Below are 20,395 nucleotides of genomic sequence, written 5' to 3'. Positions count from 1 at the left end.
TATGTGTGTGTGTGTGTGTGTGTGTGTGTGTGTGTGTGTGTGTGTGTGTGTGTGTGTGTGTTTGTGTAGCCTGGCCCTAGAGGAGATGGGGACATGAGAAGGCCATGAGGGAAGTGATGGAGAGACAGCAGTGATGGGGTGAAGGCAATGATGGGGAGAGGGGAGTGATGGGGTGAAGGCAATGATGGAGAAGGGAGTGATGGGGTGAAGGCAATGATGGGGAGAGGGGAGTGATGGGGTGAAAGCAATGATGGGGAGAGGGGAGTGATGGGCTGAAGGCAATGATGGGGTGAAGGCAATGATGGGGTGAAGGCAATGATGGGGAGAAGGGAGTGATGGGGAGAAGGGAGTGAAGGCAATGATGGGGTGAAGGCAATGATGGGGTGAAGGCAATGATGGGGTGAAGGCAATGATGGGGTGAAGGCAATGATGGGGTGAAGGCAATGATGGGGTGAAGGCAATGATGGGGTGAAGGCAATGATGGGGTGAAGGCAATGATGGGGAGAAGGGAGTGATGGGGTGAAGGCAATGATGGGGAGAGGGAGTGATGGGGAGAAGGGAGTGATGGGGTGAAGGCAATGATGGGGAGAGGGGAGTGATGGGCTGAAGGCAATGATGGGGAGAAGGGAGTGATGGGGTGAAGGCAATGATGGGGAGAAGGGAGTTATGGGGTGAAGGCAATGATGGGGAGAGGGGAGTGATGGGCTGAAGGCAATGATGGGGAGAAGGGAGTGATGGGGTGAAGGCAATGATGGGGAGAGGGGAGTGACGGGGTGAAGGCAATGATGGGGAGAAGGGAGTGATGGGGTGAAGGCAATGATGGGGAGAAGGGAGTGATGGGGTGAAGGCAATGATGGGGAGAAGGGAGTGATGGGGTGAAGGCAATGATGGGGAGAAGGCAATGATGGAGAGAAGGGAGTGATGGGGTGAAGGCAATGATGGGGAGAAGGGGGTGATGGAGCACTCATTCAAAACCTATGGTGAGTTGAGTCACATTATAAATGTTATTTAATTATAAGTATGCACTGCTACACTACAACCGTGTCCATAGCCCCGCCCCCTTATGACCAAAGCCCCGCCCCTGCCACACCTCCATCCCCGCCCTGCCGGGCCATGGAAGAATGGTATTGCTTGAAACCGGTCCCTGGTGCAAAAAAGGTTGGGGACCACTGATCTAGATGATCAAATTTGGGATATACTGGACATACTTAATACTACTGTTGCTGTCCAAAATCAACTTATCATAGTCACTAATCAACATACTATATTGCTGGACTACTTAGCAGCACAAGGTGGTATGTGTCATGTTATTGGACCCGCTTGCTGTCATTATATACATCCTAACAGTACTATGAAGTTAAAGTTAAAGTTAGAAGATATTCAAAGACTCAGATCAATATGATAAAGACAATGATCGTAATAAGGACAGTTGGTGGTCAGACGCCTTCTCCTTTCTCAATCCTGCCAATTACTTTAAGGGAATTGGGGGCTGGATAGCTGGGATCTTACAAAGCTTGTTGCACACTGCTGCCTGTATCCTTGTTGCATATGTGATACTAAAACTTGTTCTTTGGTGTATTTCTGTAAGAATTACGAAATTCTGCACTAGGACAGCTAATGATGATACCAAAGGCGTTGTTGCCCCTGCTCGTCTCTGCATCGATCTCAAAAGGCTATTTGATGAAGATGTTGAAGCCAAGCACCTGGCTACCTTCAAAAGATCACCACTCTCATCAAAAATTGTTATTCGTAAATTGCAGCATACAGGGGGGATGGGTGTGCCGCAACAGCCATGACTGATAACACGTCATCAGCCATGTGAAGACCAGTAACCCTCGAGCTTATGGCTCGGGATAGGCAGCTCTGATGCTGCATATTAGTTAAAATTTATCTACGGGGGTTTGTGAAGTACAGTATTCAGATGTACGGGACATCTTGTTCTCAAAGACTCCATTTTTGTGCTTGCTATGCCATTTTGTTGTTTACCACAAAAATGTTGAAACTTAACTAGGGGAAGTTCACGGTTGTTATGAAAACAGACTGTTACAGCTTGAACAAGATGTGAGATATGAGACCCAGAAGAATGTACTATTGTTCTATTCTGTATGCTACGTAGATATGGACATAAACGTAGTTTCCGATTTTCTTGCAATACTATTGGCTTATAAAGTAAATGTGTCACGACAATGCTATTGGTAGCTATGTACTTTGCATAATTAAGCAAAATACTATAAAAAAAAGGTGACATAATAAACGGGGTTAGCGGTCTCCTTTGATCCTCCCATACAGAGACATCTCCGTCTGGTCATTCTCAGTTGCTAGCAACATCTTGTGGATTAATTTGGAAATCACCTGGTCAACCGTGAAGGGTTAATTTAGCCCTCCCTCACAACAACACGTTACATTGGTCACAGATGAATACTATTCACCCTGCGGGCGCACAAGTTTTCTTTACAAAGACTAACTAGGATCATTTTAATCAAGCTTTAACCATCTGGGTATATGATGGGCTACAAATTTGCAAAATGGAGAAAGGTGGAATGTGTGGTAATGATGACCTGGTGATGGGAATACGACAATTACAGCAATACCAAAAGTACACACGTTGTCATAATTGTTGGTACCCCTCGTTTAATGACAGAAAAACCCACAATGGTCACAGAAATAACTTGAATCTGAAAAAAGTAATGATAAATCAAAAATCTATGAAAATGAACAAATGTAAGTCAGACATTGCTTTTCAACCATGGTTTCATAGAATTAAAAAAAAAATTAACTCATGAAATAGGCCTGGACAGAAATGATGGTACCCTTAACTTAATATTTTGTTGCACAACCTATTGAGGCAATCACTGCAATCAAACGATTCCTGTAACTGTCAATAAAACTTCTGCACCTCTCAACAGGTATTTTGGCCCACTCCTCAAGAGCAAACTGCTCAAGCTGTCTCGTGTTTGAAGGTTGCCTTTTCCAGATGGCACGCTTCAGCTATTTCCAAAGATGGTCAATAGGATTTAGGTCAGGGTACATAGAAGGCCACTGCAGAACAGTCCAATGTTTTCCTTTAGCCATTCTTGGATGTTTTTAGCTGTGTTTTGGGTCATTATCCTGTTGCAAGACCAATGACCTGCAACCGAGACCAAGCTTTCTGACACTGGGCAGCACATTTCTCTAGAATCCCTTGCTAGTCTTGAGATTTAATTGTACCCCAACACAGATTCTAGACACCCTGAGCCAGATGCAGCAAAGCAGCCCCAGAACGTAATAGAGCCTCCTCCATGTTTCACAGTAGAGACAGTGTTCTTTTCTTGATATGCTTCATTTTTCCGTCTGTGAACATAGAGCTGATGTGCCTTGCCAAAAAGTTCCATCTGTCCATAGGACATTCTCCCAGAAGCTTTGTGGCTTGTCAACATGTAGTTTGGCAAATTGCAGTCAGGCTTTTTATGATTTTTTTTTCAACAATGGTGCCCTCCTTGATCGTCTCCCATGAAGTCCATTTTGGCCAATACAACTACGGATGGTGCGATCTGATACTGATGTTCCTTGAGCTTGAAGTTCACCTTTAATCTGTTTAGAAGTTTTTCTGGGCTCTTTTGTTACCATTCGCATTATCCATCTCTTAGATTTGTCATAAATTTTCCTCCTGCAGCCACGTCCAGGTAGGTTGGCTACAGTCCCACAGAGCTTAAATTTCTGAATAATATGTGCAACTGTAGTCACAGGAACATCAAGCTGCTTGGGGATGGTCTTATAACTTACCTTTAACATGTTTGTCTAGAATTTTCTTTCTAATCTCCTGAGACAACTCTTTCCTTCGCTTCCTCTGGTCCATGTTGAGTGTGATACACACCATGTCACCAAACCGTACAGAGTGTATTTGTTGCCCCTATACAGGCCCACTCACTGATTTCAAGATTGTAGACACCTCTGATGCCAATTAGTGGACACACCTTAATTTAACATGTCCCTTTTGTCACATTACTTTCGGGGGTACCATCATTTCTGTCCAGGCCTATTTCATGAGTTTTATTTATTTATTTTAATTCTGTGGAAGCATTGTTGAAAAACAATGTCTGACTTTCATTTGTTAATTTTCATAGATTTTTTATTTATTACTTTTGTCAGATTCAAGTTATTTCGTTGACCATTGTGGGGTTTTCGGTCATTAAACTAGGGGTACCAACATTGAGCAATACAATTTCCTCATTGAGATGAAAGGAAGATACGACTTTGGGCCGGAAAGACGGGGATGTCCTGAGAACTGCCTTGTCCTGATGAAAATTCAGGAGCGGAGGACGGCAGGACAGGGCTGCCATTTCCGAAACTCGTCTGACTGAAGTAATTGTCACTAAAAAGACCACCTTCCAAGAGAGAACAGTTAGTGGTACGTCCTGCAGTGATTCGAAAGGAACTTCTTGTAAAGCCCCGAGAACCAAGTTAAGGTCCCATGATTCCAATGGCGTTTTATAGGCGCCACATGGGAAAATCCCTGAATGAACGTCTTCACCTGCAATTTGGTGGCAATTTTGCATTGGAATAGAACTGACAAAGCAGAAATTTGGCCCTTGAGCGAGCTAAGCCTGACTTTAATCCGGATTGTAGGAATTCCAATATGGAAGGAATGGAAAACACCAGAGGGGATCGACCATGGTCCTTCCACCACGAAAAGGTGGTTTTTCAGGTGCTGTGATAAAGGCGCATGGACACAGGCTTCCTAGCACTAATCATGGTGGAGATCACGTTGTGAGAAAAACCAGCCTGAGCTAAAATCCAGGATTCAATAGCCACGCCGTCAAAGACAGGGCCCCGGAGTTCTGGTGGTAAGTCGGGCCCTGTGAGAGTAGATCCATGCAATCTGGAAGTCGCCAGCGAATGTCGGCGACTAGTTGGACTAGTTCTGTGTACCATGCCCAGTGCGGCCAATCTGGCGCGACTAGGATCACTTGTACTCCTTCTGCTTTGATTTTCTTGATGACCCTCGGGAGCAAGGAGATGTATGGGAGCCGGAACCGGTGCCACGGCAGAACTAGGACGTCCGCTCCGATACCACACATGGATCGCGCGATCGGGCAATGAATCGAGGAACCTTGTTGTTTAGTCTTGAGGACATGAGATCCACATGCGGAGTCCCCAAGCGATGGCAAATCTGCTGAAAGACTTCCGGATGAAGAGACAACTCTCCTGAGGCAAGGCCTTGGTGACTGAGAAAATCTGCAGCCCAATTGTCTACCCCCGGTATGTGGATTGCCTAGATGGGCGAATGGTTGGGTCTCGGCCCAATGGAGGATGTGACTCACTTCGTGCATGGCCATCCTGCTCCGAGTACCCCCCTGACTGTTGATATACGCCACAGCCGTGGCGTTGTTGGATTGGATCCTGATGGGGTGACCTGCGAGGAGAAGGTGGAAACTCAGTAGGGCTAATCTGATCCCTCACATCTCCAAGATGTTGATGAGGTGACGTAACTCTCGAATTGACCAACGACCCTGTGCCGTGTGGTTACGAAAAACCGCACCCCAGCCCAGAAGACTTGCGTCGGTGGTCACCACCGACCATCGTACTGGGAGAAAGGACTTCCCTTGATTCAGGGAGGATTTCAGTGTCCATCACTTGAGGGCTTGTCTGACCTACAGGGACAGAAGGAACCGACGGGTCCAGGGAAAACGGGTTCTTGTCCCAAGTTAACAGCAACACATGTTGAAAAGGGCGGAGATGGAACTGTGCGAATGGCACCGCTTCCATCGCTGCCACCATTCTTCCGAGAACTCTCATGCTGAAACGTATGGAGTGAGAAACTGGTCGGGAAAGAGTCTGCGCTCCCTGTTGTAAGGCTCGTGCCCTTTCTGGAGGGAGAATGACCAACCCGTGGGAAGTGTCCAAGATCATTCCCAAAAAGGAAATCTGCTGGGCCAGTGTTGGGGAAGACTTTTTGAAGTTTATCTTACAACCCAGGCGAGAAAGTGTATTTACTGTGATATCCACAGATTCCTCGCAGGCTGGAAGGGACGGACCTCGATCAGCAGGTCGTCCAGATACGGCAGTACCACCACGGCAGTGGCAAATCCGAAGCCCAAGGCAACGAACAAGAAGTGTTCCTCGCGAATTGCAACACACACGAACTGCTGGTGGGACAAGCAAATCGAGATGTGAAGGTAATCATCTTTGATATCAATGGATGCTAGGAACTCTTTTTCCATGGAGGCGACAACTGATCGGAGGGATTCCATTCGGAATTGCCGTACCTTGACAAACTGATTTAACAGCTTGAGGTCCAGTATGAGCCACATCGTTTCGTCCTTCTATGGAACCACAAAAAGGTTTGAATAAAAATTCAAAAATCGAAAATAAAACGGTGGGGTCTGAAACCAGACCCAAGTGCCTCCTGCAGACACTAAGCAAGAACTGGGGAATTCCCAGCCAGCGAGAGGATGTATACTGCAGGGGAGGAGTTAACTTTACTCTGTGTTCACTTAGTGTCCTCCCAGTGGCAAGCAGCATAACACCTACCGTCTGTGTCCCCCAATGAGGCGTAGGAGAAAACGGCGTGGGGTCACGTCCCCCCAATTTTTGACAAGGAACTTGGGTGCACACCATGAAGTGTCTGGACGCAAATCTTCGGGCTGTAATCAGAAGGTCCATCTTCCCACCGTGTATATCTAGTTATGAGGGGCAAGCGGGTAAGGGGATGATAGGGGGATAAAGTTCTGCCGATAGACCAGGGAGACAACAGTTGTAATGCAATCCCAGGCTGTGCTCTCGGTCTTTAAGTGGTAGAATAGGGTGAAGATTTACACTCTGTCCCAATGCTTAACCTGCAAAATAGAAAATAAAAAACAACAAATCAAAAGGTAGAAACGGGGATGAGTGCAGCCCAGTGTTCACCTCCTACTTACACGAAGTTAACACTGATTAGCTTCGTGCCAGTTGGTGGGTATTTACTGCTGGGGAGGAACCAACATTTTTTTTGCATAGTGTCAACTTCCTAGTGGCAGCAGCATACACCTATGTTTTCCTGTGTCCCCAATAAAGCAAGAGAAATGGCGACCGCCGGAAGAGGAGGGCTTCAGACAAAAAAAGGTCATGCAGATTTCAGAGTCACAGGAGGAGAAGGGGCGTAGCCAAGGCAGGAGGAAGAAAGGCCAAACCAACAAGCAATGAATACTGTTGAAGAAAAATAGCGCAATAGGGCCTTATCCGAGATTAAATTGTTAATGCAAAGTAATAGCACTCACCAGATGTGTAGCTTAAAACAAGCATTGGAGAGACTCGCTACCGCAAGTACAAGTCCCTTGTACTCGGTGTCTCCTAATGAGCAGTAATTCAGCAGCGCAGAATTTGACCACGTTCTCCCATATTGTATTCTCAAAGCGACAAGCAAGGAATGAGGGGGATGGGCCGAGCGCAGCACAAAAGCCAGGGCGTTGAGTAGGAAAAGAGGCCAGTGGTGGAGAGGGGAGCGGCGCGGAGGACTAAAAACCAGGTGAAAAGTGGGCATAAAGCCAGTTACAGAAAAAAAAACCACACACGCAAACCTAATCACACTTTAATGAAGAGCCCCACACACGTTCCCCTAATACAGTGCCCCACGCACAAGTCCCCCTAATACAAATACCCCCCAACACACGAACATTCACTAAATTGAGAACCCTGTCATATTTCATGACACTAAACACCTACAATGAATCCTATTCTAATTCTAAAATCTGGCCAGATGCTCCTATCTGTAGGACTGAAGCAATCTCAAAGGTGTGGAAACCCGTGGAAAAAAGGGGGATAGCTCTTTGTCCCTGGAGAGGCCTTGGATGTAAGGAAGAGACATCAAAACGTCACTGAATTGCAGGATGTCTGTACCTCCTGATGCCGTCAGGCTCTGGTGGGCAAGTGGGCAGGAGAGGAGAGCAAGCAGGGCTGTGGAGTCGGTAAGCCAAACCTCACTTCTCAATTTCATTGACTCCCAACTCAGATTCCACAACACTGGTTCACCACTGAGCATGTACATAAAGTGCAGCACAGATTCTTCTCAGCTAAAAGCAGAGATCCAGAATAGAATAGACATTTATAGGACATTTCAGAACTTCCCCAAATTCTTATGAACCTGCATTGTACTACTGTTCCCAATTTATTATATATTTTAGGAGTCTAATTCGTTCATCCAACTCCGATTCCACAGCCCTGGAGCAAGGACCATTCTTTGAAACACCTGAACACTTTTTATGTGTTAGGGGCTTGGATCCTGTCGGATAGACAGATGACGATACGGGGTGTAAGGCCACACCGTACACACTCTACGTGAGATAACAGTGTGACTACTCCCACTGTATTCTTCCAAGGGATAGAAGAGGAAACCCTCTGAAAAAGGAAATCATTACTGAAAACACACTGAAAACTGAGTAGATATGGGTCTAAAGAAAGACCCTTGTCGGCCTCCTACTGACATTAAGATAAATTGATTAACTTGGTGCCAGTTGGTGGGGTGCTAACTGCAATGGGATGAGTAATTTTTTTGTGCATAGTAAAACCAGCATACATCTATGGTTCCCTGTGACCCACAATTAAGCGAAAGATATAATGATCTTCAAGTACCAATATGACAGTGCCTCACATGGGGAGCAATGAAAAGAAAGGGCAATGAATGGTCCACCCTCTGGATTGCAACACAAAAGCTACCGACAGTGGTTAGCAGCCGCTTTGATCGCTGCTGTTAGAGGCAAGTCCCGGCTGCATAACAGAGCTGGCACCTCCTGTGTACGCAGTGGGTTCAGCTCATGAGTGCACTCTGTTCATGTGCAAGGTGGGGAAGGGGGGGGGGGGGGGGGAGGTTGGAATTCATCTTGTATGTAACTGCAGTGTGTATATGAACTTATACATGAATAAAAGAAAAAAAAAACATTTCAGGGTAATTTTCACAGACCTTCACCATTCTCGAGTTAGTTCGTAAAAGTTTGCGTACAATCATCAAAAGGAAATCCATTTCTTCAGTGCGTTCATGGACCTATTTGAGGCAAAAAGCAGACTGTAAGAGGTTACGTTTCTCATTTTTAATTTTATGTCATTAATATTTTATTGTCTTATGACAAGTCTTCGTGACTACTCAAAAGTTTTGGTCGTTGGTGGTCCAGCTGCACAAACCACCACCAATAGGTGAAACCAAGGGACAGAAAAACTCTGCTAAGCAATTTTAAAACAAATTTTTCTTATTAAAAAGTCTATGCTCTAGGATAGGATGTTTCTTTTACTGGCGAGAGTGCGACTTCAAGGACCTTAACCAGTGGCGAGAGTGAAGACACTACTACATCCCTCCTCAGCAGCACTACGGCCGCCCACTGTGCAGGTGAAATGCAGCATAGTGAACAGGCCCGGCTGCACTTCTATGCATGAAGCAACTGGGGCACCAATGAGCAGAAAAACTACAACATCATGAGACTGCACTGCTGAAGTGTTTTTAAAATGTAAATTCTCATCAAATAATTGCCTAATATTAGACTACCCCTTGCTGTTCTTAATCTAGGAATTAGCAGCAATGACTCAGACCCAATTTGTATGTACAGAAGTTCTATCCAAGCATGCTCTTAACTGTGCAAAGGTCATTGTGACGAAGGAGTTTTTCCGAAACGCGCGTCGGGGCGCGTTCTTTTTGGCACACCGCCTTCACCACTCCCTGGTTATCTATCCTCCAGGTAATCCATTGTCCTACATTGCGTTATATTTCCATGACAGGTTTTGCTGCATGGGTGTCCCATTGCGGTGTGTATTCATAGCTTATTATCTTGATTAGCATTTGTCCTTCAGGCAGTGCATTGTGCTGTATAGCGCCGCATAGTTAGGGCACCTTTGTGTAAGCGCCTTATTAGTCGCTGCAAGGTGTATTAGGTCTGTTTTTTGGTGGCCCATTCTATTTATGTGGCACTGTTTAGCGCATGTGCTGTTTATTCTATGGTTTTTGGCTATTTTTGGTGTATTCCTGCTATATAGCGCTTTTTGAGGATAAGGTTTTCTATATAGCTACCTTTGGTGCACATTAATTAACTATATATATATTTTTTCATTTTCTTATGCACATAAAGGTAAATCTAGTTTTGGGTGTACATGAATCACTCTTTTATATGTAAATATGTATGTATACATTAGTCTTTCACTAATTTTGGGTATATTAAAATGCACATATAAATGAATTATTTTTGGGTGCATATTAATCAATTCTTTTTATGTATTTATGTATATGTATATTAGTGTTTCACCAATTTTGGGTATATTTACATCACCTTTTTTGTGTTTTTTATTTTATTATTTTTTATTCTTTTTTTATTTTTTATTCTTTTTCTGGTTTTATTGTGCCTACCATGTTTAAAGGTCGCTATATATAGGGATTATTATATATATCCCCCCTTTTCTCTATTCTACAAGTGGTGATATTATTATAAGTACAGACATTTAATTATTTATGCATTGTGCGGTTTTCTCTGCCATTTTTTACATATTTTTTTTTTTTATATTTTTCTATATATTGCTGTTGTTGTTTGGCCATAATTTTAATAAAGGCTTATTTTATACATATTTTGCCTCTATTTTAGTATTTACACATACATTCCCATTATTCTGGTTCTCTTTGATGCATCAGTAGTTGGCTTTTCTCAATTATACCGGATGGTCTGCCATCCAACTGTTGGAAGAAACATATTGGTTAATTTATTAATTCATTTGGTTGTATTATTATTTATACTTAATTTTTTGTTTCTTCGTCTGTTTTACATCCCTCCTCAGCAGCACTACGGCCGCCCACTGTGCAGGTGAAATGCAGCATAGTGAACAGGCCCGGCTGCACTTCTCTGCATGAAGCAACTGGGGCACCAATGAGCAGAAAAACTACAACATCATGAGACTGCACTGCTGAAGTGTTTTTAAAATGTAAATTCTCATTAAATAATTGCCTAATATTAGACTACCCCTTGCTGTTCTTAATCTAGGAATTAGCAGCAATGACTCAGACCCAATTTGTATGTACAGAAGTTCTATCCAAGCATGCTCTTAACTGTGCAAAGGTCATTGTGAAGAAAGGAGATGAGCTAAGATCCTATTTTACTGACTATGTAGAGGTGTTAAAAGTCATTGTACAGGAGGAGGTGAGCTGTGACATCACCTATTGTGAATGGTGGATCCTATCTACTGTATATAGAGGTGTTATCAGTCATTGTACAGGAGAGAGGCGCGAGCTGTGGCATAATCTATTCTGGATCCTGAATTACCTACTGAATATAAAGGTGTTATCAGTAATGATGAGCGTGTATGCTCGTTACTGGAGATTTCGTTCTCCAAGTATTTTGGTCCTGCTCAGAGATTTAGTTTGTGCTGCCGCAGCTGCATTATTTGCGGCTGCTAAACAGCCTGAATACTTGTGGGGATTTCCTAACAAACAGGCAATCCCCACATGTATTCAGGTTGTCTAGCAGCCAAAAATCATGCAGCTGTGGCAACACAAACAGTCTCCGAGCACAACCAAAATACACGGAGAACACTCGAGCGTGCTCGGAAATCTCGAGTAACGAGCATACTCGCTCATCACAAGTTATCAGTCATTGTACTGGAGGGGGTGAGCTGTGAAATCATCTATTGTGAATGGTGGATCCTGTGTTATCTACTGTATATATTGGTGTTATCAGTCATTATACGAGGGGAGATTCAACATCTATTGGGAATCCAGTGCTTCTGCTGTATAGAGGTGTTATCAGAAGGATGGATTGTTAACACCCCATTTTCAACAAAACGTCTGCCTTAACAATCACCATCCTATGAACTTGTGAGCAGACTCACAATGTTTTTCACAACAGCCTGTATTTTGCATATGGACCCTGTAAATGAGAACAGGTGAACCTCTGGGTAAAGATTTTAGCTTCCACTTTGAATGGAGCCTAAGGGCCCCGTCACACATAGCGACTCACCAGCGATCCCGACAACGATGTGAACTCGTCAGGATCGCTGGTGTGTCGCTACACGATCGCTGGTGAGCTGCCAAATAGGCAGCTTCACCAGCGATCAGGACCAGCGACACGCGGGTAACAAGCGACGCACGTCGCTTAGTTACCCACTGTGTACCTTAGTTACCAGCGCGCTGGTGCAGGGAGCTGGTAACCAAGGTACATATCGGGTTTCTAAGCGCCGCGCGGCGCTTAGAAACCCGATGAGTACCTTGGTTACCAGCTCCCTGCACCAGCACGCTGGTAACTAAGGTACATATCGGGTTTCTAAGCGCCGCTTAGAAACCCGATGTTTACATTGGCTACCAGCTTCAGCTCGCTGATCTCCCGCCTGCCACACGCAGCAATGCGTGCTGGCCAGCGGGAGACCAGTGATCAAAGAAATGTCCTGGCCATTCCAGGACGATCAGCGATATCCGGCAGGGGTCCGGACGCTGATAAGTGTCACACAGCGATCTCGCTGGTGAGATCACTGTTGCATCACAAAACTTGTGACTCAGCAGCAATCTCGCTAGCGAGATGGCTGTGTGAGACGAGGGCTTTAGAATACTTCATTGCTAGCAAAGGATATGCAGGACAGTGCAGAGTAAAACATTATGAAAGCAGCATTTCACAATCACCATCTGCTGCGTCGCAATTCAGCTAATAGGGATATGCAAATTAGCTCTGCAAGTGCAGTGGTGAGCAGATTAGTGCACTAGCAGGTTGTTGCTCCTCTTCTCCTTGCCTCAGCTACCTGATTGACATGGGAGACAAACATTATGAGGCAGAGGCTCTCTCTGCTAACAATGAAGTGGGAGCAGGGCCGGCAGGCCCTGGACCGTAATTGTAATGAAACGCCCCACCAGTGCACTTACAAAGCTATGAAAAGCAGAATTATGGTTCAGCAAATGGCACTGTAATAGGCGTCCTGCCCGCGCAGGAATAATGCTGCTGACAGGTTCCCCTTAAAAATGTTCAAGCCAAACCATATGTAAAGATAAAAAAAAAAAAAAAAAAAAAAGAGTATAGACAAATTAAATAAGTCATTTTATACTCCAAGGCTATCTAAGCTCTGAGAAAGACCTGCTCCAAAGCAACCAAAAGGTCACTCCCCTGCTGACATTTCAGCAACGACAATGAACTGCCGGGAGGATTTATTAAAGGAGGAAACCATGCAAAGGAAAGCAAACAGGTTTTCATCTTTTAAAGAGCATCCACATACTACGGTCCATGGACGTCAGACTTTTAATATAGGAGTTTGTGGAATCATTACTTCTTATTCTACAGCAGGCCATGCACGAGCAGCTGTCTGCCAAATGTCCGCTCCTCAAAACAGCCATGAGGATTCCATAAAATTTATGTACAAAACTGTGATATATAATTTTAATAAATCGAAAGAACGCCACGTGTCTACCACTAGATTTTTCGCTCTTTCAGCTCATACATAACATCAATGTGTGCTTGCATTGATGCTCCATTTATGGGAGATGGAATTTAAGTATTGTAGCGAAGAGATGAACGTAACGTATTCACTGACTTCACCATAAGGTCATTTTTACCCCTCCAATTTAATGGTCCAAAGGATGACTATCCAGGCCATCTGTTCATCTCTATATACAGGTAATGTCTTGGCATAAGTCATGTGACATCAGTCATCAACAGAGGAATCAAAAGAAAAAAAAAAGGCCAGGGTCTAGGGCAGCAATTTGAAAAGAACAACGTGGGGACACCAGATGAAAATGTGTTTTCTTTTTATTATTATTTTAAAGCGACCACATTTCTTTTTTAGAAATCCAAAAATCAGGGGCAGCATAGTTTTTAGTGAAAAAAAAAGAGGAATTTTTGGGGCCAGCAGTACACACCCACCAACAGGCACTAAGTACCTCAGTTGGTGTAAAAGCAGTAGAAATAACTAGGACTCAACATATATACCAACCCAACAAAAAAGGCACGTAGGCCCAAAAAGCGGTACCAACAGTTAGTGAGGTGTTGTGTCCTCCAATGAAGGCTCCAAGAAAGATTTTATGGTAAGTACCAAAAATCCCTCTTCTTTATCACTTCATTGGGGGACACGGGTAACCATCGGACGTCAAAAAGCAGTCCCAAGGGTGGGAAAAGAAAGAATGCAAAGAAAAAACGGACTTAGGTCGACCGTTGCGTAACTGCCACCTGCAGCACCTTCCTACCCAAGCCTGCATCAGCCGAGGCATTGGTATTTACCCTATAAAACCTAGCAAAAGTGCGCAAGGACAACCAGGTCGTGGCCTTGCAAACCTGCAAGGGTGGAGTGAGCCCTCCCGGAGGAGGCCGTTAGTCCTGAACGCGGTATGCCTCCAATATCGCTGAAAGAATCCAACGGGCGATAGTGGACTTAGAAGCTGGAAGCCCCTTCGACGACCTTCAGAGATGACAAGTAGGGAATCTGTTTGACGAAAGGAAGCAGTCCTTGAAGGATAGACTCGAATAGCTCTGACCAAATCCAACTTGTGGAGACTTCTCCAGGGGATGAACTGGGGAAGGACATAAAGAAGGGAGGACAATGTCTTCATTGATGTTAAAAGAAGAAACCACCTTGGGAAGAAGAGAAGGAACGGGTCTGAAAACTACCTTGTCCTGATGTAAAATCAGGAACGGAGAATGACAAGATTATGCCACTAACTCGGAAACCCTCCTAATAGACAAAATGGTGATTAGGAAGGCCACCTTCCATGACAGGAAAGAAAACAAAACTTGAATGGGCTCAAAAGGCGCAAGTTGGAGGGTGCCGAGAACAAGATTAAGGTTCCATGGTTCTATCGGAGGATGGTAAGGTGGTGCCAGGTGGACGACACCCTGAAGAAAACTCTTCACTTGGGAACAGGAAGCTAGATCCCTCTGAAAGAGGACAGAGAGCAGAAACCGGACCTTTAAGAGTACTGAGCGACAGACTCGAGTAGAGACCCGCTTGTAGAAAACCAAGCATGGAAGGGAAAAAAAAGACATTGGAAACAAGTTGTTCTAATATCTGTGGTAAATGCGCGAGGATGCTGGTTTTCTCGCCCTAATCATGGTCTGAATGACCTGGCGAGAAAAAACAGCCTCCTTCAGCACTGTGGCTTCAACGTGCCGTTAAACTCAGAAACTGAGAACTCTGGTGGAAAAGGGCATCTTGCGAGGGAAGATATGGACTATCTGGAAGCCTCCAGTGGACGACCACGAGCACGTTCACCAGCTCCGCATACCAGGCTCGTCTTGGCCAGTCTGGAGCCATCAAAAGAACGGGAACCCCTACTGCCTTTATCTTTTTTACGACTCTCGGAATCAAGGGGAGAGGTGGAAAAAGATAAGGCAGCTGAAACTGGGACAATCAGATGAACAGGGCATCGCTACCGATGGCCATCGGGTACCGGGACCTGGCTACAAACTGAGGAACCTTGCTGTTCATCCGAGATGTCATGAGGTCTATGTCCAGAGTGACCCATCTCTGACATAATTGGTTGAAGACTGCGGGATTGAGAGACCACTTGTCTGATGCGAGGCCCTGACGACTCAGAAAATTGGCTGCCCAATTTTCCACCTCCAGAATGTGAACAGCTGATATGGCAGGGACGGGACGTTCCGCCCATCGCAGAATCCTTGTCACCTCTGACATGACCTGCTTGCTGAGAGTCCCGCCTTGGTGGTTTATGTAAGCCACGGCCGTGGTGTTGTCCGATTGAATGCAGACTGGTTTGCATGCAAGGAGGAACTGCCAGAGGAGAAGGGTGAGGAAGATTGGCCTGATCTCCAGAAAATTGATGGGAGTAGGGCTTCCTGAACGTTCCAGCAACCCTGCGTTGTGTCATGAAGGAAGACAGCTCCCCAGGAGCTCCCGAGGAGACTGACGTCTGTGGTGATGACCTGCCACCGGAGAGGGAGAAAAGACCTCCAGCGCAGGATTCAGGTGGGTAGCGTTCACCAAGCCAGAGTCTGCCTCACCTTGGGAGGCAGAAGTACTGGTCGGTGCAGGGAAACTGTTTTCTTGTCCCAAGCAGACAAGAGGGCCAGCTGAAGAGGACAGGTGTGGAACTGGGCATAAGGCACTGATTACATGGAGGTAATCTTAACCAGAGGATTTGTTTTTGTTGACTATCCAGCAGAGTCGTACCAGTGTCCACAGTGATCTGAAGACTCTGGTCGCAGTCTCGGTGGGACGGCCCTTTGATCAGTAGGTTGTCCAGGTAAGGGATTATAAGGATCCCCTTGGAGCGACGGATGGCCATGACCTTTGCCATGATTTTCGTGAAAACCCTGGGGGCAGAGGCCAGGCCGAAAGGAAGGGCCGTGAACTGATAGTGGTCCTTCTGGATCACAACCCAAAGGAATCTTTGATACAGCACACAAACAGGAATGTGGAGATAAGCATCCTGGATGTCTACAGAACAAAGAAATTCTCCTGGTTCCATGGAGGTGATCACCGAGCGTAAGGACTCCATCCTGAAGTGGCAGATCTGAACGTGGTGATTCAACTGCTTGAGGTCCAAGATCAGACAGAGTGATCCATCTCTTTTCGGGACTACAAAAAGATTGTAGTAGAACCTTGAAAATCGTTCGTTCCTCGGAATGGGCACAATTACTCCTGTGCCTAGAAGGGAAGAGACGGCCTGAAGAACCCCTGGGGCTTGGAACGGAACTTTTGGCGGGTGAGACAGAAAGAAACATCTGTCGGGGGGGAGAAAAATCGATCTCGTAACCAGACGCAACGATCTCTCTGACCAAGGTGTCGACGACCACAGACAACCATGTGTCCCTGAAGAGAAGAAGACAGGCTCCCACCCTGGAAAGGTTTCCAGGTGGGGGGTGACCCGTCACTTAGAGGAGAACCTGTGAGAGCGGGACCCAGAGGTCTTGGAGGAGCGGCCGTTTGGCCTCCAGTGAGGCGCGGGTATGGGCATGAAGGATGGCTTACTTCTTTCTCCTGGGGCGGACGAGCGGTCCTGCTGGGAAGAAGTTCCTGAAGAGGAGAAAGGTCGAAAGGAACAAAAAGGCAGGGGTCCTTTCCTATTGAAAGGACATTTAGGCCTGGACTGAGGGAGGTAAGTACGCGGAGGCGGAATGGGGAGAGGGGGGCAACCTGGTTGATGCAGAGGGGCCCGTTAGCTGGATGAGGAGCTAGACAGAGCCCGGTTTCTAGACCTTTTGCCCGATCTGTCCCTGGGAGGGTCGTGGTCAAGTGCGTGTGAATCACCCTGAAGAGGCGATCGAAGCACTGATGGCTACAGATAGATGTGGAAGACGTTCTAGGACCTGGACCAGGGACTGGGATACATTAGTCAGGTCAGAGACCGACTGAGACATGGCAACAGCCCACCCCGGAGGAAGGGATTTGCTCTCATCCCGGGCGTAGAGTGCTCCTGTGGGGAAGACATGGTGCAAGGACCGCAGGACGGGCAGAAAGGGGAGGGCTGACCTAAAGACCACTTTATTTTTCAGCGGGCGCAGGCATAATGAATCACAGTGGACTTAAAGGGAGAACGAGAAGCCCCTGCAGAGTTGGGCATAGGAAAACCACTAATATACGACCACAGATCCGGTATAAAAATATATATCTTTATTAAGACAAGTATACAAAATTTAAACAAAAAACAGTGCTCAGTAATACATTAGAACAACCCACGCAACATGGGAAACATAGCAGACCTCCCTAAAGAACTGAAATAATATAGTCCAAATGGACACCACAATCTCCTCACATTAATAGATGCACGGTATTATCACTATATCATCACTTATATGACACATCTTAAATATTACTTCATTAACACACCAGCCCTGATGACATATTGCACAAATATACATGACCAATAGATATATGTGAGTAGATGTGTATATATATATATATATATATATATATATATATATATATATATATATATATATATATATATATATATATGGCACTGTGTGAAAATATAGTACGACCTAATAGTATATGTCTAGTGGTTACTATCAAAGAGCAACTCTAAAGGTAGACAGAGGGTGTCACTGTTAACAAAGGCCACCAAGATGGTTATACAATTGCCTCTTTGGGCCAGATAAGGTCCTCTATATAGAAATAACTTTTAATGAGGCAATAGAGTGACAACAAATCATGGAACTAACGTCTCACCACACACAAGGCAAAATTGGAAAAATCCAAAAACATCCATCATCTTATGGCCGCTGTTCCATTGTTGCTTCTCTCTAACCCAAAGACACATGCGCTGATCATAGAGGTAATTTCTTACCAGCAAAGGGAGGTAGTGAAGGAGTCCCGGGGGGGGGGGTCTGCGCGTGTACCCCGACGCGCGTTTCGGACGAAGGACAAGCATCCGTCCATCCTTTAGGGAGGTCTGCTATGTTTCCCATGTTGCGTGGGTTATTCTAATGTACTACTGAGCACTGTTTTTGTCTAAATTTTGTATACTTGTCTTAATAAAGATATATATTTTTTATACCGGATCTGTGGTCGTATATCAGTGGTTTTCCACTCCCCCCTTTTCATATTTGTCTTTAGCGACTGATCTATATTTAGGTCTTACACAACAGAGGAGGCATCTAGGTGTAATTTATTATGCCAGGAATATGTCCTCCTGGTCTGATTGTGTTTATGAGTATCTTGTTTTAGAGTTGGGAATAGGTCGAGCCTCATGATACTGAAGAGTGGACACGGAAAGGAAGAGAGAGAGAGAGCGCAGAGCCTACCCGATGCCAGCGATAGACAGCAGATGACCGAAGGTTAGCTGTGTTCCCCTTTCTGAAGATGGTAGGCAGACGCAGCTCTGGAGCCAAAGAAGAGATGCAGGATCAGCAGAGGCATGTATCCAAGATGGCCCCGGCAGCTCAAACACAGCACCACGCTGCAAAGCGGGGGGCGTGGCTAAGGAGCTGGCCGGAGAAAGAGAAAGGAAGAATCCGGTTGGCTGCCTTGCCGCGCTTCTCTGATTGGCTGACCGTCGGGGGAGAGCGGAGAGAAGAAAGGGCGCCGGAACCTCAGGAGCCCTCGGGTGGGAGAGGGTCGCTGGCATCAAGGATCCTCCTTCCCGCACCATCTCCAGACGGTGCAGAAGACGGCATCAACCCATTACAAGAAGGGGGGGAGGCCACCGCCGGTGACCACCGTCTTCCTCCCAGCCCTCTCCGAGGAGAGGGGTGAGGAGGGGAAAAGGCAAGGACTGGCCAACAGGAATCATCCTGAAACACCTATAAGGGTGACAGAGGATAAAGTCCTGCCTGCGGGTTGGAGACTGGGCGATGTGGATGACACCACACTGCTCTCTAGGTCACATACAAGCAAGAAAACAGGGTGAGAAATTATCCAGTTACCCTAGAAAGGTGAATCTGAAAAACAAAGGAAAAAAGATTAATAAACACAAACAAAGAACCTGCAAGGGAAAATGCAGATCTGGCAGCAGATCTAGGTCCGCCTCCTACAGACACTAAGCTTAAACTGAGGTACTTGGTGCCTGTGGTGGGTGTATACTGCTGGGGAGGAGCTATTTTTCTTTTTTTGCCTAGTGTCAGCAGCATACACCCCATGGTTACCTGTGTCCCCCAATGAAGCGATAAAGAGCTATTTTATTTAGCTTATCATGGCGACGTTTCGGTCTAAAAAGATGTGAACCTTTTTCAAGCCACATCTTTTTGGACAGAAACGTTGCCATGATGGGCTAAATAAAATAGCCATTTTTTCACTGAAAACTGTGTGCTGCATCTGATTTTTGGATTTCTACAATTTAGGTTTGGTGTTTGCCCAGGGGCTTTGCACCCGAACTTTCTGCTTTCTCTTGTGCTGATCTAACTTTTTTTGTATTTCACATTTTTTTATATATTTTTTGAAGTTGGGTTACAATACACTGTTCCAGATTATTATGCAAAAAATATTTCCTCATATTTTCTGCAAATTACCTATATGAATTGCAGTCATTGTTATTTTCCAGTGATCTAATATTCTAGTATAATTGCAATGTTTTTGAACAAACTGCCTATGAAAACAGTATATTTTTAAAAATAAGAAACACTCAAAATGCATGTTCCAAATTATTATGCACAGCAGAGTTTTCAACCTTTTTATTTTTAACAAAAAAATGGTCAATTGTGAAATTATAAGCATTATCAGCTTATTACAAAATGAAATCAAACAGTTTTCAAGTCAAAACTTTATTCTAGGTGATGTTACATTTACACCTAGGACCCCTTGTTGGAAAGAAGCTTCTGAACTCTCTCGTCCATTGAATTTGTCGGTTTTTGGATGGTTTGTGCTTCAATTGTTTTGCATGTGGACAGAATACCCTCCCAGAGCTATTGCTTAGATGTGAACTGCCTCCCACCATCATAGACACTCCTTTTGATGATGCTCCAGAGGTTCTCAATGGGGTTGAGGTCAGGGGAAGATGGTGGCCACACCATAAGTTTGTCCTCTTTTATGCTCATAGCAGCCA

General features: G+C 45.3%; 1 protein-coding gene across 2 annotated transcripts in view; it reads right to left on the bottom strand.

Moving 5' to 3' along the window:
* The window catches only part of TDRD9 (tudor domain containing 9), a 320,208-nt gene that overhangs the window by 232,556 nt on the left and 67,257 nt on the right, over positions 1-20,395 (bottom strand). For both annotated transcript variants that reach the window (XM_073570199.1, XM_073570208.1), the window contains exon 6: positions 8,915-8,995. In XM_073570199.1, coding sequence (XP_073426300.1) covers positions 8,915-8,995 — 81 coding nt within the window. The remainder of the gene's footprint in view (positions 1-8,914; positions 8,996-20,395) is intronic.

This window comes from Dendrobates tinctorius, unplaced genomic scaffold (assembly GCF_039654945.1).
Source record: "Dendrobates tinctorius isolate UK_male_01 unplaced genomic scaffold, ASM3965494v1 ptg000006l, whole genome shotgun sequence".
NCBI classification, from domain to species: domain Eukaryota; kingdom Metazoa; phylum Chordata; class Amphibia; order Anura; family Dendrobatidae; genus Dendrobates; species Dendrobates tinctorius.
The sequence above is the reverse complement of the archived record's forward strand: the minus strand, read 5'-3'. Positions and strand labels throughout refer to the sequence as shown.